Below are 22,780 nucleotides of genomic sequence, written 5' to 3' on the forward strand. Positions count from 1 at the left end.
CAGTTTGAACATCTGAAAGCTCACGGTTCATGTACTGTTGAAGCCTGGCTTGGAGAATTTTGAGCATTACTTTGCTAGCATGTGAGATGAGTGCAATTGTGCAAGCATACCCCTGTACTTAGTAGAGGAGGATAAAAAAGACTGTTGAGAACAGCATGGCTCCTGTCCTCGAGGAGCTCATAGTCTTTGAGGAGAAGACAATACCAAATATTACAGATGTAGGTATAATATATATATATATATATATATATATATATATACAAACATATATATACATGAAGTAGACATTAACACATTGGATTTATATGGCATTTCACAACTTATCAAACAATTTAGTCCATATTATTTCACTTCATTTTCACAGCTTCTTCACAGGATCATATTTTCATATTTTTCTCACTGGAGCTGAGAGGTCAAGTCTCAAAGAGACTGAATAACTTCACAGAGGGCAAAAAGATACAACACAAACTGGAAGCCAGGGCTTCACTGTTTACAGCTGTTTCTTCTCTTCCACATACTTGTTTCTTCCTATGGGAGGAGGAGTAGCTACTCTAAACAAGCAGAAAAGCCAAGCGACACACCACCCTCAAAGGCAACAGGACCTGTCTGGTGCTTTCACACAAACGATTTGTGAGGCCGGCTAGCACACTCTAGGTGTGGCTAATGGACCCAGTTCTGAAGACAGGCTGAAAGTCTACATTAGGGAGCAGAAACACTCCACTGTGGCCTTAGGTTCTAGCTGTATTCCCCAATCCTGCTAAACTGCAGAGCTCTGAGTTTGGGGGACTACTGCACATTTCTGCTTTTAATAAATAAGGTAAACTGTGACCCCCATTGGGCTCCTTGCATCTACTGATTACAACTCAGAAGGGAGGAGGGTTGAGTAACTAACACCCCAAACACCACATGCAGAAATCAAACAGCATCCCACTCACAAAGAAAGCTGTTCCCTTTATGATGGCACGTCATTAAAAATAAATTCATAAATTGTTCTTAAGACTCACTACCTTGTAGCAATGTGTCCATTTCGGATTAACCAGTTGACTAACTCCTTTCCGACAATGCAGTTGGGATGTGTTCTCAGCCAGTAGCGGTGATCCTGAAACTCCATTCCGCTACTGTGATGGCAGATTTTCTTCCATAGATCTTTTAGCTGAACGCTGTCCTGAAATCACATTGTAAGCAAGCAGTTACTCCTGAGAAAGATACTATACACTTTTCAGATTTCTTCCTGTGATTTTTAGACTCATGAAAGGAAACTCAATTCAGATTTCTTTGTCAGAGCTAACTTACATGATTAATAGAAATGACACATGCATGGAGAACAGCTTGTATTCAGCTCATCTAATTCCAAACAACTTTTTCTCTTAGGGAAAAACTATCCCAAGTAATTTTTTTTTTTTCAGTGAATGGCACATATTATCAGTCTCCTGATTACCTGAGCACAAAATTTCACATCCCTCTTTGGAGACAGAACAAATAAGAAAGGAACAATCACATTACTCTAAAGTAACTGTTTCTGAAGCTTTCACTTCACCAGATTCTCACCTATACCCAACTTTCACCAGAGAATTACTCCCTGCTCAAGAACACTTCAACACAGCTCAGCATCTACAGGTTCTAATCTAAAACTTACAAAGACTGAATTCACCACCTTCCACCAAGTAGCCCCAAGTAAATTTCCATTCTCATTGCCCACAGAATCAAACTTAACATCCCTCTAAACCTCTCCCAAATAATAAACTCTAATTCGGTCCATGGAAAATGCCAGGCTTATTCTCACCTCTATACCTTTCCCCACACTTTAAATAAGATTTTCTTCCTTCACTGCCCACCCAAATCTATTCGATCCTTCAAGGTCCAGTGCAAGCCTTTCAGTTTAAAGCCTTTCCTGACTTCTCCACTACTAGTGCGCTTCCTATTTTTTAACTACTAAAGTATTACTTCTTTTGCTAGTAAGGACCTGCTCATGACCTCATTTTTACTTTCTGAATGATAAACCTGAGGACTGAAACCATATCTTCCATTTCTTTGAGTCACTCTTATGATTGAACACAGTAGTTTACAGAGATAAATTCAATAAATAATTGATTACTACCTACTTAAACATATAATATTAGATGTCTAAAAAGTATTCCACGTGTATGAGAAACATACCCCAAAGTTTAAGCAGCAATCTGGGATGTAACCCAAAGTCAAGCTCCAGAATTATGGAAGCACCTGAATTCTGATCTTTATGGTGGTCAAGAAAATATTAATGCAGGGTATGAGCATGGGCTGCTTGACCAATTTCAGGTGAGCCTAATAAAAACTTAAGCAAATTAGTTCCTCTATTTAATTAATATGCTAACTGGCTATTTCAACTTCATTTGCCTTTAAAAAAAAAAAAAATCAATGAAATGAAACATTCTTCATGCTCAAAACTTGCAATGGGTCAAAGATACTGGGCCGGTACCAGAAGAATTTTGCGTTCATCCTCAGTGGTCTCTGCCCGAACATACGTTCGGTTGGCCTGGGGACTGACTGACGTCTCGTATGATGGAACCATTGGAGACCCAGATCGATCCAGTGACAGATTAGTAATGCTGGCTGATCTGGAAATTGAAAACAGAAAGTGAAAACACAGTTGTAAATTCTTCATCAACAGAGAGAATTACTGTGAAAGTTCATTTTTAAATAAATGCTTATTTGCCAATGGTAGGGGCACTTTTAAAAGTAGTTGTGATGGTTGTGTATGACACTATTACTGGGAAGCTGGAAGAAGAGTATCCAGGAATTCTCTGTGCTATTATTTCCAACTTCTAAGTTAGTCTGTAATTATTTCAAGTTATGTTTAAAAGGAAGTCATTATGAAAGGATTGTAGGAAAAAATTATATTTGTAGTGCATATAGCAGTAATATCCCAAACAAAATAGGTACAAACTCTTCTAAAAATGATGAAAATTAGGGTGTTTTCTTTTTAAATTGATGAATATAAAGTATCAGTCCAAATGCAGCTATCTCTGCATTCCTACACATACCAAAAGGAATACTGTAATTTGTCCCATCTTTTAAAACACTCTTGTGACTTTGCATTCCTCTGCTGCATTCCCGCTTCAGTACAACAAAACTCATCTCCAATTCTTCTTTCACTCTCTCTAGAATCCTGAACAACCCACTGCAACTGCCTATACCAATATTTATTGTTCACAGTCAAAGTTTTCACTCCTCATTTGACAGAGCAGCAGGGTAACTCCCTCTTCTTTGAAATACTTTCTTCTCTTGGCTACTAGGACAACCTACTCTCCTGGCTTCCTCTGACCTTATCACTCACCTCTCCTTCCCAGGCTCCTTTTCTGGTTCCTCTTCATTTCCCCAATCTTGGTCCTTGGTCCTTACTTCCTCACTTTCCACACTTACTCTCTTGATGTTCTCACACAGGTTCATAGTTTTAAATATGATTCACATGATAACACCACCCAAGTTTATATCTCAGACTTGAATCCCTGTCCTGAACTCTAGATTTATACATCCAGCTATCTGATATCTCAGTTGGATGCCTAGAGGTATCTCAAATTCAACATGTCTAAAACTAAACTGTTCCTCCTTGTCTTCCCCATATCAATAAATGGCAACTCTGTCATTTCAACTGTTTAGGCAGGAATAAAGCAAGAATGTCCTCTCTTGACATCTATTTTCAAAATCATACTGGGAACATAAGCTAATGAAATAAGAAAAGGTAATAAAGGAATACAGAATGGGGAGAAAGAATTAAAACTGTCTTTCTTCACAGATGACATGACCATCTATGTAAAAATCTGAAAAGATCAACCAAAAAACTCCCAAAATTATAACAAGGTTGCAAGATGCAAGATTAATATATGAAAGTCAGTCACTTTCCTATTCCAGCAATGAACAAATGAAATTAAAAATTAAAACACATTACCATTTACATCAGCATTCCCCAAAACGAAATACTCAAGTATAAATCTAAATACGTACAAGATCTGAATGAAGAAAACTACAAAACTTTGATGAAATATATCAAGGAACTAAGTATATGTCATTGTTCATGGATAAGAAAACTCAATATTGTCATGATATTAGTACTTCTCAACCTGATCTATGGATTCAATACAGTCTCAGTCAAAATGCTAGCAAGCTGTTCCGTAGATAATAAAAAACTGATTCTAAGGTTTATGTGTTGAGGCAAAAGGCCCTTAGCCAGTGTAATATGGAAGGAACGAACAGAAGAGTGATACATACAACTTAAAGACTCACCATAAAGCCACAGTAACTAAGAAAATGTGGTATTAGCAAAAGAACAGACAAATACCATCAGTGGAACAAAATACAGAGCCCAGAAACAGGTCCACGGAACAGTCACTAATCTCTGATGAAGGAGCAGAGGCAGTTTAATGGAGCAAAGATAGTCTTTTCAAGAAATGGTGGTAGAACAACTGGACATCCACATGCAAAAAAATATTAACCTAGACACCGACCTTTTTAGACCTAGACTGTTCCAAAAAATTAACTCAAAATGAATCACAGATCTAAATGCAAAATGCAAAGTTAACTCCTGGAAAATAACATAGGAGAAAATCTAGATGGCCTTGGGTACTGAGATGACTTTTTAAATACAACACCAAAGCATCATCCATGAAAAAACTGATAGGCTGATTTCATTAAAATTAAAAATGATAAGCATAAATATGTCTTCCATGCTAGGCAAAAGACAACATCAAGAATTAGAAGACAAGCCACAGACTTGGAAAAAACATCTGCAAAGAATTTCTTTGACAAAGGGCAGTTATCCAGAACATACAAAGAAATCTAAAGACTCAACAATAAGAAAACAACTCAGTTAAAAAGCAGGGCAAAGACCTAGACAGACACCCCCCCAAAGAAGGTATACAGACAGCAAGGATGGGAGCATATGAAAACATGTTCAGCATCACATGCCATAAGGGAATCACACATTAAAACAATGAGTCAGCATTATACACCTATCAGAATGGTCGAAATCCAGAATACAGATGACACCAGATACTGGCAAGGATAGGGAACAACACAACTCCCATTCATGGTTGGTACAGCTACTGTGGAAAGCAGTTTCTTACAAAACTAAACATACTCTTAACTGTAGGATCCAGTAATCACACTCCTTAGTATTTATCCAAATGAATGAAAAATATATCCACATGAAAACTTGCATATACATGTTTATAGAAACCTTATTCATCGTTGCCAAAACATGGAAGCAACCAAGATGTCCTTCAGTAGGTGAGTGGATAAATAAACTGTTGTAGTTCCAGACAATGGACTATTCTCCAATGCTAAAAAGAAATGAGCTATCAAGCCAAAAAAACCCATGGAAGAAACTAAAATGCATACTGCCAAGTGAAAGAAATCAATCTGAAAAGGCTATATACTGTATGATTCCAACTATGTAACATTCGGGAAAAGGCAAAGCTATGAAGACAGCAAAAAGATGTGTGGTTGCCATGGGTTGGGGGGAGTAAGGGATCAATGCACAGAGGATTTTTTATAACACTGAAACTATTCTGATCTACTTCAGTGGTGAATATATGTCATAACATATTTGTTCAAACCCCCAGAACATACAACACCCAGAACAAACTATAGACTTGAGTAAAAATGCTGTGTCACTGTAGGTTCATCAACTGTAACAACATACCACTGTAGTGTGGGATGTTTATTTATAATGCAGGACGTTGTGGGGAGGAGCTATATGGGAACTCTCTGCACTCTCCAATCAATTCTGCTGTGAACCTACACTGCTCTACAAAATGAAGTTTATAAGCTTTTTTAAAAGTAAAAGATGATGATGTCTGCAACTTACTCTCAAACAGTCCAGAAAAAAAAAAAGTAAATGGGCAAAATGTAAACTAGTGAATCTTAATGAAGGATGTATGAAAACTTATTCCTCTCTATTTCTTGCAACTGTTTTGCAAGTATAAAATTTTCTCAAAATAAATAAAAAAGGAAGCTCTACAACAGCTTCCCATTCACTGATTAATGCCAAAATCCATACAATGAATAGTAACAGGTTCTACACCTGGTACAGAGGACTCCCAGTTACTCCCTGCCAGGCATCTCTCCTCTCGGAAACTAGCTGTTCCCGGTCTGCTTAGTAAACTGCCCTATAAAATGTCAGGATGGTTTACTCCCCCACATCCTCAAGTCTTTGCTCAGACATCACCCTCTCTGTGAGGTCTTCACTGAGCACGCTATTCAAAATTCCAACCTCCTCCCCTATTCCTTAGGCTTTTGTGAGCTTTAAACTTCTGTCTGATTCACTGCTGTAGAACAAATACCTAGTTTGCAGGCACTTAATTACTTGCTGAAAGAATAAACTGAATGTATGTTAAACCATGGTGAGTCAGATGCCTTATTCCTTCAGGTTTATAACAACTTGCTCACCAATTAGCTTCGTAATAATTGAAAGTGTGTTTTCAGGGGGAGATGTGGATGTTAGTAAACTTCTAGCAGGTTGAAAAGGAAATGAGCAGTTACAGAACAATTATAAGCCAACTATTTCAAGGAATTTGGCTAAGAAAATATATTGAGAATATAGAAAACTATATGCAAAACACAAAGGAAGGGGGTTTGTTTTCTTTCTTTTTAATAGGTAAGACCTCAATTTGTTTAAATGCAGATGGTAAGGAGTCAGCAGAGAGAAGTGGAATATAAGGAACATTAATACGGTGACTAATAAGAATGATGTCTGTTCGTTTCCAAGGCAAACGATTCAATATCACAGTAATCCAACTCTATGCCCCGACTGGTAATGCTGAAGAAGCTGAAGTTGAACAATTCCCATGAAGACCTACAACACCTTCTAGAACTAACACCCAAAAAAGATATCCTTTTCATTACAGGGGACTGGAATGCAAAAGTAGGAAGTCAAGAAACACCTGGAGTAACAGAGAATTTGGACTTGGAGTACAGAATGAAGCAGGGCAAAGGCTAATAGAGTTCTGCCAAGAGAACGCACTGGTCATAGCAAACACCCTCTTCCAACAACACAAGAGAAGACATGCACATCACCAGATGAGCGACACCGAAATCAGATTGACTATATTCTTTGCAGCCAAAGATGGAGAAGCTCTATACAGTCAGCAAAAATAAGACCGGGGGCTGACTGTGGCTCAAATCATGAACTTCTTATTGCCAAATTCAGACTTAAATTGAAGCAAGTGGAGAAAACCACTAGACCATTCAGGTATGACCTAAATCAAATCCCTTATGATTATACAGTGGAAGTGAGAAATAAGATTTAAGGGACTAGATCTGATAGAGTGCCTGATGAACTATGGACGGAGGTTTATGACATTGTACAGGTGACAGGGATCAAGACCATCCCCAAGAAAAAGAAATGCAAAAAAGCAAAATGGCTGTTTGAGGAGGCCTTACCAATAGCTGTGAAAAGAAGAGAAGTGAAAAGCCAAGGAGAAAAGGAAAGATATACCCATTTGAATCCAGAGTTCCAAAGAACAGCAAGGAGAGGTAAGAAAGCCTTCCTCAGCAATCAATGCAAAGAAATACAGGAAAACAACAGAATGGGAAAGACTAGAGATCTCTTCAAGAAAATTAGAGATAACAAGGGAACATTTCATGCAAAGATGGGCTCAATAAATGACAGAAATGGTGCGGACCTAACAGAAGCAGAAGATATTAAGAAGAGGTGGCAAGAATATACAGAAGAACAGTACAAAAAAGATCTTCACGACCCAGATAATCACAATGGTGTGATCACTCACCTAGAGCCAGACATCCTGGAATGTGAAGTCAAGTGGGCCTTAGAAAGCATCACTATGGACAAAGCTAGTGGAGGTGATGGAATTCCAGTTGAGCTATTTCACATCCTGAAAGATGATGCTGTGAAAGTGCTGCACTCAATATGCCAGCACATTTGGAAAACTCGGCAGTGGCCACAAGACTGGAAAAGGTCAGTTTTCATTCCGATCCCAAAGAAAGGCAATGCCAAAGAATGCTCAAACTACCGCACAATTGCACTCATCTCACACGCTAGTAAAGTAATGCTCAAAATTCTCAAAGCCAGGCTTCAGCATTACGTGAACCATGAACTTCCAGATGAACGTTCAAGCTGGTTTTAGAAAAGGCAGAGGAACCAGAGATCAAATTGCCAACATCCACTGGATCATCAAAAAAGCAAGAGAGTTCCAGAAAAACATCTGTTTCTGCTTTCTTGACTATGCCAAAGCGTTTGACTGTGTGGATCACAATAAATTGTGGAAAATTCTGAAAGAGATGGGAATACCAGACCACCTGACCTGCCTCCTGAGAAATCTGTATGCAGGTCAAGAAGCAACAGTTAGAAATGGACATGGAACAAAACTGGTTCCAAATAGGAAAAGGAATACATCAAGGCTGTATATTATAACCCTACTCATTTAACTTATATGCAGAGTACATCATGAGAAACGCTGGGCTGGAGGAAGCACAAGCTGGAATCAAGATTGCCAGGAGAAATATCAATAACCTCAGACACGCAGATGACACCACCCTTATGGCAGAAAGCAAAGAAGAACTAAAGAGCCTCTTGATGAAAGTGAAAGAGGAGAGTGAAAAAGTTGGCTTAAAGCTCAACATTCAGGAAACTAAGATCATGGCATCCAGTCCCATTACTTCATGGCAAATAGATGGGGAGATAGTGGAAACAGTGGCTGACTTTATTTTTCTGGGCTCTGAAATCACTGCGGATGTGATTGCAGCCTGAAATTAAAAGACGCTTACTCCTTGGAAGTAAAATTATGACCAATCTAGACACCATATTAAAAAGCAGAGACATTACTTTGTCAACAAAAGTCTGTCTAATCAAGGCAATGGTTTTCCCAGTGGTCAGGTATGGATGTGAGAGTTGAACTATAAAGAAAGCTGAGCGCCGAAGAACTGATGCTTTTGAACTGTGGTGTTAGAGAAGACTCTTGAGAGTCCCTTTGACTGCAAGGAGATCCAACCAGTCCATCTTAAAGGAGATCAGTCCTGGGTGTTCATTGGAAGGCTGATGTTGAAGCTGAAACTCCAGTACTTTGGCCACCTGATGTGAAGAGCTGACTCATTGGAAAAGACCCTGATGCTGGGAAAGGTTGAGGGCAGGAGGAGAAGGGGACAACAGAGGATGAGATGGTTGGATGGCATCACCACTCGATGGACATGGGTTTGGGTAGACTCCGGGAGATGCTGATGGACAGGGAGGCCTGGCGTGCTGTGGTTCATGGGGTCGCAAAGAGTCAGACACAACTGAGCGACTGAACTGAACTGAATAAGAAAGAATAAGTAAGGGATGACAAGCAGAATACAAACGGAGAAGCAAGGTGAAAAGGAATGAATGAGCTCCAAATGTAATCAAGTTGGTAACTGATGCTAAGAGTTGAGGTCATCCCCTTCTGTCATCTCCCCTTTTTGCTCTGTAGTTGAAAAGTGAAGTCATCTGCTAATAAGTCAGAAGAAAGTAGGGTTGAAGACAGCAGAGAAGAGTAGAAAAGGCCGCTGTGAGAATGAAAGTGACAGCTGACTAGCTAAAAGGAAACGGAAGTTTAACTCAGCTTTTAGAGCTAAGAAAATGTACAAAAATCAATCCTATCCATTTTATGTTAGTTCTTCTCAACACTGTAAAAAAGAAAAACCAGACATAACAGGCACAGAACACAATGTTTTCACTTGGCAGTTCACCTATTTCGAGCAGGAGATTTCCCAGCATCCTCTTGAACAGATACAAGTCTTGTTGAAAGAGCGGTGTTTGAAGAGTCTGGATGAATTAAACTAGAAAGAAAATAGGAATATACTGAGACGATTTAAGAGAGTTACAGGCAAATCCAATTTCAATAGAGTGCTATAACATTAAAAAGCAGGTTGTTTTTCTGCAATAATGAGTTTATGGATCATTCTTATTTTCTTCTTTCAGTTGAGGTAGAAATAGGATAATTTTTGTCTTCAGGATAACAACATCAAAAGATCAATAAAGGAAGTTTATTAAGTGAGTGTGTATGTGTGAGAATGTGTGTGTGTGTGTGTGTGTGCATGCTCCAGTCATGTCTGACTCTTTGAGACCCTACGGACTACAGCCCAACAGGCTCCTCTGTCCATGAAATTTTCCAGGCAAGAATACTGGAGTGGGTTGCCACTTCCTACTCCAGAGAATCTTCCTGATCCAGGGGTCAAACTCGCGTCTCTTGCATCTCCTGCATTACAGGTAGATTCTTTTATCACCACACCAGCTTGGAAGCCCAGAATCTTTGTGACCCCCTGGGCTGTAGCCCACCAGGCTCCTCTGTCCATGGAATTTCCCAGGCAAGAATACTGGAGTGGGTTGCCATTTCCTCTTAAAGGGGATTTTCCCAACCCAAGGATCAAACCCACATCTCCGCATCTCCTACATTGCAAGCAGATGTATTCTTTGCCACTGAGCCACAGGGAAGCCCTAGTTATTAAGTATAACAGGTGGCAATAAAACAATAAAACTGGCTGAATGAGCAACTTATAGAACTCTTCAATCACATATACAAAACAGAAGTGCTCTGGGGTAGAAATCCTGAGTTCAAATATTTTCTTCTTAGTCCCCATAACTAAGTGGAATAGCACTGCAGATATGTAAGTGACTATACCTTTGCCAGGCAAAATCATCCTCTAAAAATATGTTGCGGCTGGCTTTTCTACTCCCCACAGGTGTACGGGGTTCACTCGGGTCAAGTACAGACACAGAGGAAGCGGAGTCTGAAAGAGCATTCAAGTCTTCACCAATGGAATTACTGTCTGTGGAATGAGCATAACTTAAGGCTATTTTTCTACAGTATGTACAGGCTCGGAGGTCCCCTAGGAGGAAAAAAAAAAGAAGAAGAAAACTTATTAGACGATAACTAAAATATCTACTTACCAGAACCATTAAACCCTTGGCTTAATAGTTAATCTAATAACAGGGAACCATCTTCAAGTAAAGACTACCAAACAAGACCTCTTTTTAAAAGTGAAGTACCTTTGTTAGCTCTGTTATATATTTTAAAACCAAAGGGGGTGGGAGGGAGGTTTAAGAGGGAGGGGATGTATGTCTACATATAACTGATTCACTTCATTGTACAGTAGAAAGCAATATAACATTCTAAAGCAACTGTACTTCAATTAAAAAAAGAAAGAAAAGCAACAGGAAGAGCAAATATGTGGGTAAATAAGCATTTACCGTATAAAATAATAAAAAAATTTTTAAATAAAAATGAAAATTATGATAAATCCATCCAGCTACCCAAATTACTGCAAATATTTATAACAACTTAAGAAAATATGACTCAATGTACTAGAAAACTCCGCTAAAAGAGTATTTCTCAAGGTTCTAGAAGTGAAGTAAGGGACTCTATCAAAGACAGGAGGTTCAAGGAAAAATTTTAGTTAAATACATTAAACCAACACAAATAGAAGGAACATTTTTTACCTCGGTAACAAGGAAGGAGGAAAATGTTATTTAGTTCTTTATGTGAAGTCATAAAGATTGATCTCCACAAGGGGGCACAGTTTCAAAAACTGTTTAAAAACAAAACTGGCATACAAACAATAAGAAATATGGGTCAGGGGAACTATAAAAGAAATTCTCATGGTAAAAGTTAGGATGGAAATGAAATAGTCTTGGGAAGACAATAAGGTTATTTAATAATTTTAAGTGTTTTTTTTCCCCTGGAAGCAGTCCTACCCAAATATAAGTTTCATTTCTACCCTGCTCTTCTGTAACAACTTTTTGTGTGATTCTATAACATTTTAGCATACTAAAAAAGGAGGTATGATAATTAAACTTTACTAATGACATATAACATAACAATTCTACCTTCTTTTCACCATTAACAGCAGAAAACTGAAGTGACACGGAACAAAAGACTTCTAGAAGTCAACTGTACTGGGTTTTTATCATAATTACTATGAAGGACAATATACGGTCTTATTTTTTATTTTAAGACAACTATTTTATAGTACTCCATTTGATTAAATTATGCATGTATTTTAAGCAAAATTAAATATCACTTGTTGGGTTACTCATTTCTAACACAATTCAACAGGCGAATCTAAAGAAAAATGTCTCCAATCATGAACCACCACCAACCCCAAACCTCTTCCCCCCAACAAAAAAAACTGAACTCTAGCCCAGGATAAATAAGTGGAGGACATACCACCACTAGCTGACCAAGGCTGCATTTCGGAAAAGAGATAAAATTACTTCCTGCAGAAAAGTATTTAAGTTGCCACAACAAAGGCTTGGTTTTTACACTGTAAAGAAAATCTCCCTTAATCAGTCAGCTTTTAGAATGAAAATGATCAGGTCAATTAAGGGAGCCAAGCTTGACCAGAAAAGTTTTCATTTCATGGAGAATCCTCACCAGCAAGAGCCTATAGAGCAGTAAAAAAAAAAAAATTACATGAGGTGGTGAAAAGGCTGACAAGACACAGCCCCTCAGTTCACTGGAGACAACAGACACATACAATCCAAAAGTTGCAGGGCAGACCCAGAGACAACACTGCTACTACCATTAACAATAATAACATCCACTCATCTGTTTCTACGTGCCTAAGTATTCTAGGTATTCAGGGTCACAATATACCTTTGTGTTCAGAATCTATTATGCCAACTGCAATGGTCAATTTTATGTGTCAATTTGGCAAGACTGATGAGTTGGTCCAACAATAGTCCAGTTGTTGTCGTGAAGGGTTTTTTTTTTTAAGATGTGATTCACATTTACAATCTGTGACTTTAAGTAGATTACCCTCCATAATATGGATGCATCTCATCGAATAATTTGAAGGCCTGTGGAATGCTCTAAAGGAAGGGATCCAAAGGCTTAGAGAGTCTGCTAAGAGCAGATTTACCAGGTAAGATCTGCTCACTTGCCCCAGGAGGACCCAGGGCACATACCTGTCACCCTGACTATGAGGGCACATAGTCACTATGACTATATGAGGGAAGCACCGGCATCCCCTGTAGAGTTTTGTGGTCACCTCTCTCTGCAGGAATTATCATGGAACAGTTGGTGCTGAACTGGAAAACCTAAATGCATTGGGCCCAGTGGATCCCAGGTTGGCAGGGGCAGGGTGGTGGCACTTAATCTCAAAAGACAAGGTTAGCAGGAACGGACATCAGGGTCAAAGCAGTAACCAGAACAGCGTAACACATACAGAGATCTGTGACACCTCTGACCACGGTGTTCCTAAAGCAAATGGGCAGTCTTCCAAATCCTTACTGGATCTGTATAAGAAAAACCATTCTAGATCAAGACAACAAAAGTCTAACTCGAATCAAAATGAATCATGACCCCCTCAACAAATTCTCAGGCCCAGAGTCCTTTGAATGGACGCTGGGTCACCTTGAGGTAGGAATCCACTACACTGCCAAAAAATATATACTGTTAATCTTCCTACGAGGTCTCCTCTGAGGACCTATAGCCTTTTACCAGAGTGACCATGCATTGAGAAAAAGGTAATAGTCAAACTTTTAGGCAATTACTGGACTTTGGCTCTGAACTGACACTAATACTAAGAAACTGTTAAACTAAGAAAACTTAGTTTTCTTAACCAAGTTTTAACTTAGTTAAAACTAAGAAAACATTACTATGGTTTCAAGTCAGCAGGGGCTTACAGAGGTCATGATCCATAGAGTTTCAGCTCAGGTCCATCTTACAGTGGGTTCAACAGGTCCCCGAAGCCAGTAGTGGTTATATCTCAGTTCTAAAATATGTAACTGGAATAGACATTCTCAGCAAATAGCAAAACCTCTACATTTGTTCCCTGACCTGTGGAGTAAGGGCAATTATGGTAGTTCTGGCCGCCAGAATGGTGAGACAACAAATTTCTGTTTATTCTAAGCCACTCAGTTTGTGGTATTTTGTTAAGAGAGCCCTAGGCAACTGAGACATCAACCACATTAAAAAGACAAGATTTTACCCAAAGAGTAATGGGAGCTCTGAAAGGGTATTAGGCAGGGGAAATACTCTGACATGATCAAACTAGCATTTAACAGGACACTGACTACAGTATGAAAAAAGAATCTGAGGTAGGGAAAAATTAAAGGTAAAAAAAACTTTAAAAGGCTGTAGCCATAATTTGGATGAAAGATAATTGGGGTCTGAACTCTGAAGCAGTTTAGGTTTAAAAGGAAATTTTCAGTGAATAAGGCCACAAGGAAGATTTACATGATAATAAAAATAACACGAGAGAAATACTGAGAATGCTCTCTTTTTGGTAACTTCTGCACACCTTCCACTCCCTAGTCACTACACACACCATTGCTTAATTTTCTTCTGCTTCAATAAATAATTTTAAATTTCTATATTACTAAAGTTCAGGAAAGAATATGAGTAAATGCAATTTGCTAGAGCATAGTGTTAAGGAATATATATCTGTATATACTTTGTACATATAAAATACAAAATTTGTATTTTGTAATATAAAAACTCTCATGGTAACATAAACCACTCTAACCATCACTCTAACCATCCTGCCTAAAACACATGAATGGTGCCGTGGTTTTTCACTACCATCTATGACACACAGTCTTTTACTCTTGTTATTTACAAACATCTCCATCTACTTTCTTATTTGACCACAAAGTCCTTTAAAGCAAAGTCGTGCTCCCTCGTGTTTGTTCTCCCCACGTCTCACACATAAAGTCCAAAATAAAAAATGACTTAACATGGGTCCCCTATTGCAACTATTTTATTGCTATGACCCTTAAAAATTGTAAAATTGTCATAAAGCTCATTTACCTGTATAACCCATAAATTTTCCAGGGATTTCTTGATTGCAGCAACGACTACAGAAGATCTGCCCGCACAGCCGGCAGTGGTGTCTGCGTCTGAAAGTGGTAAACTTCTCGTTGCAGTCATAGCACTCCTTACACTGGCTATCGGGCATCCAGTACTGCTTCAGGTCACTATCCTGCAACAGTAAAAATGCGTGAAGGCTTCCTGAAAACACTGATTTGTCAAAATGCAAAGGCAAATACAGTGCTGGTCAAAATCCTAGAAAATTTCTTTTGCAGAAATTAACAAGCTATTTCTAAAATTCACACAGGAATGCAAAAGTTCAAGAGGACCAACCAAGGCAGTCTTAAAGAAGAATAAGCTGAAGGACTTACAATGTCTGTCATTAAGATTTATTCTAAACCTACAGTGATTTTAGACAAAGTATTAGTGTAAGGAAAAGTGGAGCTGTGCAAGGAAGAGAAGAGCCTGGCACACCCTCACATGAGTATGCAGACTTATGACAAGGTCTATAATGCAATCAGTGAGGGACGGTCTTTAAAAAAAAGACAATGGTACTGGGTCCAACTGGACATCCATGGGGGAAAAAAATGAATCTTGATTCATATACCTTCATATCTCACATCAATAATAAAGCTTCTTGAAGAAACCACGGAAGATAGTCTCCCATGGTTCATTTTTTACTGCCCCTGGGTTAGAAAAACATTTTTTAAATAGAGCACAAAAAGCACAACCCATAAAAAGAAAAAAATTTTGATAAATTAAAATAAGGAATATATGAGTAAAAATCTGCTGTCTACAGTTGGAGTAAGCATTAACTGAACTTTCTTTCAAGTGGCATTGTACCATTTTCAGTGAGCACTGCATGAGCCCCATATCAGTGCTTAACAAGTAATCTAAAGAATCTAGACAATACCTGGCTCTTCCCCTCCATGATTTCCTTGAGGCGTTTTAATACTGTGCTGAGGCTTCGGAGCTGAACAGCGGTGCGAGGGTCATGACCTCCAAAAGTAGGTTCTGCCTTCCTTCTGGTGTCTGAGCCAGGATTACAAAACAAAAAGACTACTTTAACAGTATCAATGCAAAGTGCTTCTTACTTTTAGCATATACTTACGTTCTCCCAGCCAGTGACATAGCCTGAGAGTTAAAACTAGTCTTCGTAAGGGTAACAGGCAGTTGAAAGTGTAAAACACTGCTTCACAAGCAAATGAGGACTGAGACAGCACTGTCTGAGGCCACTGATGATTTTGAGGCCTGGATGGGAGCATCACTTAACACGGCACAAAACTCATTAGTCATTTCTTGGGCCCTTCAGTCCCAAGCCAGAATAAATTTCTGCTAGAAATTCAGCAGAAGGAAAAGCAATGCCAATGAGTTATCCTAGCCTAGTCTCCACAGTAACCAGCTCAGCAGCAGGGCTGAACAGTTCGGCCAGGCCTACAGATCACAAAACCAAAGGCTTGTGTTACAGATCATTAGGAAAGAATTTAAGAGCCAACCTCAGAGTCTGACAGACTTCAGAACACCCAGGATGGTAATTTATGCAGACTTCCCTTCACCAACGTCCAAGAAGACTTCTCTTTACCAAAGAATTGCTAGAGCTCCGGCCCTACCCTTCCCTGCCACCTCCCCTCCCCTACAGCTCCAAGCAAGAAGGAATCACTTGGTCTTGAAACAGCTCTTGAAGCCAGTCCTGTCAATAAAAAAGCAGGCCTACATCCCAGTTTTGTGGCCAGAATGGGCTATGCCCACCAAAGCTTTCATATGTTACTTCCTTATTTTAGAGCAAGGTTACAACTGAGGTTTCTACCTGTCCCTGGCTCCAGCAGTTTTTAAACCTAAGGATGAAGTAGAGGTGGCCTGACAAAATGGATGAACATCGCTATTAGCTTAATCTCATTAACCTCATAACCTATGGCAAGGCCCTCTCTAATTCTTTCCCAAACTCACTATTTGTTACATTTGCTTTAGATGTTCTTTGTTTTGGCTGAGTGGCAAAGAAAAGGCTACAAAGAAATGGGAAGTTAATACTTAAATCTAAACTGATGAAGAATTTTCAACAATATTAATTATGGAAATAATTATTTAAATGGCACTTACGTTACAAAACTGAAAACTTTATCTTTCTATAAATACCTTAATCTCAGCAGATATGTTATTACTAGAATAAAAATGTATATGTATTAGAATGACAAAAAGCTCGAGTCTTTGTGATAAACCAACTCTCCATGATTTATGAACTGCAAAAGGAGAGACAGATGAAGCTCTTAGAACAGTAAAGCCGTGGTCCCATGCACAGGAAATAATTAACTGCAAAGCCCCTTGCGTATAGCCACTTAGGAGTATAAGAGAACACCAATAGCATCATCCATTGAAAAAGCAGGAGCAAGGCTATTCCTAGAAACAACAGGTGATGGCTTCAACATGGATGAGGATGAGAGAAAAAGGAAAGAAAATCTGGTTCTGCCCTCAAGCAATCATCTCAGCTGCTTCTCTTGTAAAATGAATATTCTTAATAGAAAACCAAATGACTTCCAGGGTCAGAGAGCTGGTAAATTGTGGAATCACAGTCTTTTAATAAGAAAAGGAACTAGACTGGTCAAACAGTCCCAGGCTCGTCAAACTCAACTGCCTCGAGCAGCTAAGGAAGAATCAAAGAATCAAGGGGACTGAGAAAAGACTGTAAGGAATGCAGCAAACCAGACATCCCAGGTTCTACCTAGGAATATTTAAATTCAAGCTTATCAAAATAACAAGACAAGGTTTGGTAAGCTGTCAGTTTGTAACCCCTAAAAGACAGATTCTAGTCTAACTCTTCAGTTTTATAAACGAAGAAATCCTATGCTTAATTCAGTATAGGATATAGTCAGAAGAGTTCCCTTAACAAAAATAGGAGTGACACTCCGGACAGGGTTCAAGAGTTAAGGAGTTGTAAGGTTCAAAGTCAGATTAGGGATGGTCTCTTCCTTCCATCCATGTGGAGTAAGGAACTCACTTCTCCCTCTCCCCCTTCCTTCCTTCTGATTCTTCCTACCCAACAGCTGACATAACCCAGGCTAGGGCCATCTGCCCTGGGAAACCTGCAGAGGTGATGCAGCCAGCTCTGCTCCAATCCTCTGGGAAAAACTCTCCTTCTGCTAGGCTTTGCCTCCTCTTCTGACCTACTGGTAGCAGGTTCTGAGACAAGTCCCAACTAGCTATTAATAAAATCTGCTTCTGCCGACCACCATTACTTGTGCCTGCCTACTTGTCACTCGAAGACCTTGGGGAGAAGACTGGCCAGATAAGACAAGATCTGACGTTCACAGACACCTGATTTTCAATGCTGTACCCCTTTCCCTCTCTTATGCCACCTCTCATTGCCCTTCCCCTACCACCTTGAGTCAGGCAAACCACTGCATTGAGTTGAATAATCTAACAGAAATAAAACATACAACAACTCACTTTATCTAGTCTCTTGATGCAGGCACTGATCCCAGTCTGTACTCAACAATGAAGGAGATGATGGGAGAGCAGACCAGGATGGAGAACGAACAGGTGACAGGAGCTCAGTTCATCCAGCCACACTGACAGCTTGCACCCCGACAAGGACAGAAAGCCAAGAGCAAGTGGCAGCCCACTGATGGGATTGAGAGACTTCTGCAGCCAGCTGCATGCACACGCCACCCCAGGAACAGATGCAGCAGTCACAAAGTTCAAACTAACCTGAGTTCTCCTGGGGGTGTTGCAAACTGTCCTCTGCTGAAACCCAAGCAAGTAATTAATCAAAAAAAAAAAAAAAACAGTCAAGAGATCTCTGCCTTGCCCAAATTAAAGTTTACTGAAATGTTTAAGAACTCTTGTTTGCTAGGTCACTTCAGTCAAGTCCAACTCTTTGCAACCCTATGGACGGTAGCCCACCAGGATTCCCTGGAGATCCCTCTGTTGCTGGGATTCTCCAGGCAAGAATACTGGAGTGGGTTGCCATGTCCTTCTCCAGGGGATCTTCCCAACCCAGGGATCTATCCCATGTTTCTTATGTCTCCTACATTGGTAGGCAGGTTCTTTACCACAAGCACCACTTGGAAAGCCCAAATTAAAGTTTAATGAAATGTTTTAAGAACTTCTGTTTAGGTATCAACAAATTATTTCACTATCCAGGTAAGTTTCGTTAATTCTCAAGAGTACCTGACTATTCCAAATAGCAAAAAAGTTAAGTCAATAAATAACCTGGGAAACACAATGCCTGGGAAAAGCTAATACTCAGAAAGGAATGAAATGCAAACAGTATCATACCTAACACTGAAGATCGACGCTGGAACTCCTCATTAAGCTGCTTTTTATAAGGTGTAGGTGATCTCACAGATTGTGTCCTTGAAGGGAGCTGAGGGCTGGTCCAACTTCCACTCAGAGACTGTTGCTCTCCCTGGACCCCTTCTCCTCTCTCTGTAGCAAAGGAAAGCTTGGAATTATTGGAAAAACTAAGACTCAAGAGCTCAGCAAAGAAAAGGAAATAGATGAGATTTTTCAGGAAAGAATGTATACTTGTATCACATATCTAAGTAAAACTTAGGGTTAAAAAATTCAAAACAGGTGGCAAAATTACAGGCCAATAATTACATCCTTGGTATATGTGACCTTCAGTTTGTTTTACTTTTCACTAGAAATTTCTTGAGCATATTAATGGAAATAGAATGCAAGCTTCACATGAAGGTTGGGATCTTTTGTTATTCTATTTTATTTATGGGATAGATTCCTTGACTATTAACATAGTGCCCAGTGGATAGCAGGTGCTCAATAAACATTTGCTAAATAAAAGTCGCTCAGTTATGTCCAACTCTGTGCAACCCCATGGACTGTAGCCTATCAAGCTCCTCCATCCATGGGATTTTCCAGGCAAGAATACTGGAGTGGGTTGCCATTTCCTTCTCCAGGAGATCTTCCCCACCCAGGGATCGAACCCGGATCTCCCACATTGTAGACAGACGCTTTACCATCTGAGCCACCAGGGAAGTCTAAATTTAAAGACTACTGTAAATGTAATGTAACCTAGACAGGATCCTGGAACATAAAAGGGACATTAGGTAGAAACTGGAGAAATATGAATAAAATACATACTTCAGTTAGTAATACTGTGTTAATAATGGCTCACTGATTATAATAAACGTACTCTACCAATGTAAGATATCAATAACAGGGAAAACTGGGTGTAGGGATATATGAGAAATTTCTGTATTATTTTTCTAATTTTTCCATAAATTCAGAATTATTCAAAATAAGACTGTTGAGTTTTCTTTAAAAAAAAAAGATTACTGTTTTCAAAATGATGGACTAATGGAAGGTTTTACAAGAGCTTTAAACATGCCTGCTAATAAGTCAGTTAATACTATTAAAATTTCCACTGAGTTAATCTATTAACCCATAAACCGCTTTCAAAGAGACGGATTACTTTCTAACACATTTCAAACAATACTGTCAAATATAAAAGCAAAAGATGTAGACCATGTTTTTTAACTCTTCTAATGAGTAAAAAACATTTCTTAAAAAGAGTTCATTTTTAAAATATATTTTCATTTGATATCATTAAATGTATTAAACAGATTAACAACAAGCCTGCTGACAGCTTTTAATTTTTGAAAAATATGAACCCTTCCTCCCATGTGCTGATTCTTTAGTTTCATTGCTTTCATTAAAATCTTTTGGCTATTAACCTCTAAAAAGAACAAAGTCCATTCTATGGACTTAAGAATACAGATATATTAACAAAGAAAAAAAAACGATGGATGCTAACTTTAACCTCCTTTTAACATTTAGTTCTCAATTCCAACTTCCCATTCCAATAATTACTAAGATTAAAGAGAAAACTCTAGCTTTCTTTTCTTATGCAGTTAAACCCGAGGATCTATGATGAAGGCTACTTCCTAGTTAATATTCACTTTCTTGTAAAGACACAGCATGAAAGTTGAACAAGAGAATTTCAGAGAATCAAGATGGCAGGGTGTCTGATCTTTAACAGGTCTTACCTTTGTTAAATCTAAAGAGATTGACAAAAGAACTATACGCTGATTTAAAAGCAGGCTCGTCCTGATCAGGAGTCAGAGGCTTAAAGTGTGTGAGATGAGAAGGACTGGTAGGAGACCGAAGTAAGTCATTAGCGGAGTCCAATGTTGGAGAAGTCTTATCATCTGTGGCCATTTCATGAGTCTAATAAACAAAAGAAGTAAGCAAAAGTAAGTTACTCAGGAAGCCCAAAGGCTGATTCCAAACAGCGCCCAAATGTCTATAAATCTGACTTCAAAAACTCACACTTAAGAAAACCAGAGTACTTGTCTACTTCAGCATACATTCCAAATCAATACTTGAAAACACTGCAGTCTAGATCATAAGGAAGAGTTTCAATTTTATCTAAAACTAGGAACGTTTACAGTCAATCTCACTTTCAAAATTAATATATTTTTAGGTATTTGTATTTTATGTATATATGTATTTGTAGTTTCAAACAAAAAAAAAACCAAAAGTATTAAAAATTTGAAGGCAAGGAAAAAATGTGAACAGGCAAAAAGGAAAAAAAGATTTTTCACTTTATTTATATATTTTTCATTCTAAGATTTTTTTCCTTGAAAAAGAAATAGCTCTTTAAAGTTGGGGAGATGGGGGGAACTGGTTTTACAAAAGCATACAAATTCTTCAAAGCTTTATTTCACTTATCCCAGTGTTTGCTTTTTTTAAAAAATATTAAAAAATAAACACTTCCAAGAACGGAAAATAAAAGTCATCCCTTAATGACATTTCTATATAACCTCAAAAGTTACCTCAAACTATGTCTCATCAGCTATGAGAATGATCTAAACCAACAAGCTGATCCCCATTACATGTCCTCCTAGGTACAGGAGCCTGGTTTTTCTCCTTAAATCTAAACTCATATAGGCATTAAAATGAAGATCTTAAAGTGCTTTTTTTCCTAAATAACCAAAAATCATAATTCAACCAAAGGACTGTTACCGACACCCTCAGATGCAGGTAACACAAAAGCACAGATGTCTATTTTCTGCCATATTGATTAATACTTCAAATAAAAGAGAAGACCATGAACTATGCATAATTCATTAAAATGCTATAGCTTGGAATCTTATATTTACAAGGACACTACACTCATAAAATGCTCTTCACTTTCAAAATCCTACCTACCATCTCATTTCATTTCTATAAATTCCTGGAACACAGAATTGGCCTTATTACTACATTTTATCTCTGAGGCAACCAACGTACACTGACCCCAAAACAACTTTCTTGAGGGTCACATAGCTATTCAGTGGTCCAACTGTAACTAGACGCCAAGTTTCACTCCAGAATTACTTTTTTCCCCCCGAGGGCAGCATTTTTTATCTAATTATTTTCTCTTTTAATTAAAGAGGTATTTCAAGTTTACAATGGTTTTGGAGGCTTACACTCTTGGCTTCAAATTCTGATTATGAAATTTCTCAGCTGAGTAAACCCATGTAAGAGCCCTGTGAGATATATATTACCATCCTCATTTCACATAGCGGAAACTGAGGCATAGTGTGACTAAGTGGGATAGTGTATATGAAGCACTTTTAGCAGAGTGCTTGCCCCTAAGAGGCACAGAATTAGTCTTTAGAGCAAAATTATTTTGTAGCTCTTCACAGACTTTCAATTCTGGTCTATTTGAATTCTAACTGTTCAGGATGTTGCCTGATTAATAATTTAATTAATTGTTCATTAAACAAACAAACAAAAAAAAGACCACTGACAAAAAGAATTTTGGCAGCAAACATTTATTGGAATGGGGTAGGGGGAGGAAAAAGAGGAGGAGAAGAGGAGGAAGGAAGGAGGGAAAGGACACGTCCTTCTAAAGTGTCCTGACAACCCACACTCCCGCAGAAAGGGTTGGGAAATTAGCTGATGATTGACTGACCAAGTGTAAACTCAAAAAAGTAAAAAGAGAGGTCTGGAGAGAAAGAATACCGTGACAGCAATAACCTGAAGGCCTCAGAGAACATCCTACACTCTGCTTCGACACA

General features: G+C 38.6%; 1 protein-coding gene across 2 annotated transcripts in view; it reads right to left on the reverse strand.

Annotated features, from left to right (window-relative positions):
* Positions 1–22,780, reverse strand: part of PIKFYVE (phosphoinositide kinase, FYVE-type zinc finger containing) — a 77,102-nt gene that overhangs the window by 52,525 nt on the left and 1,797 nt on the right. The window contains exons 2-10 of one of the 2 annotated variants that reach the window (XM_043444892.1): positions 20,762–20,942; positions 19,035–19,184; positions 18,465–18,500; positions 15,676–15,794; positions 14,763–14,934; positions 10,632–10,839; positions 9,700–9,789; positions 2,456–2,594; positions 1,008–1,165 (exon numbers count right to left, since the gene is read on the reverse strand). In XM_043444892.1, coding sequence (XP_043300827.1) covers positions 1,008–1,165; positions 2,456–2,594; positions 9,700–9,789; positions 10,632–10,839; positions 14,763–14,934; positions 15,676–15,794; positions 18,465–18,500; positions 19,035–19,184; positions 20,762–20,933 — 1,244 coding nt within the window. In that variant the 5' untranslated portion in view covers positions 20,934–20,942. The remainder of the gene's footprint in view (positions 1–1,007; positions 1,166–2,455; positions 2,595–9,699; positions 9,790–10,631; positions 10,840–14,762; positions 14,935–15,675; positions 15,795–18,464; positions 18,501–19,034; positions 19,185–20,761; positions 20,943–22,780) is intronic. The other variant, XM_043444893.1, reaches the window with a different exon arrangement.

The sequence above is a fragment of the Cervus canadensis genome, chromosome 24 (assembly GCF_019320065.1).
Source record: "Cervus canadensis isolate Bull #8, Minnesota chromosome 24, ASM1932006v1, whole genome shotgun sequence".
NCBI lineage: Eukaryota > Metazoa > Chordata > Mammalia > Artiodactyla > Cervidae > Cervus > Cervus canadensis.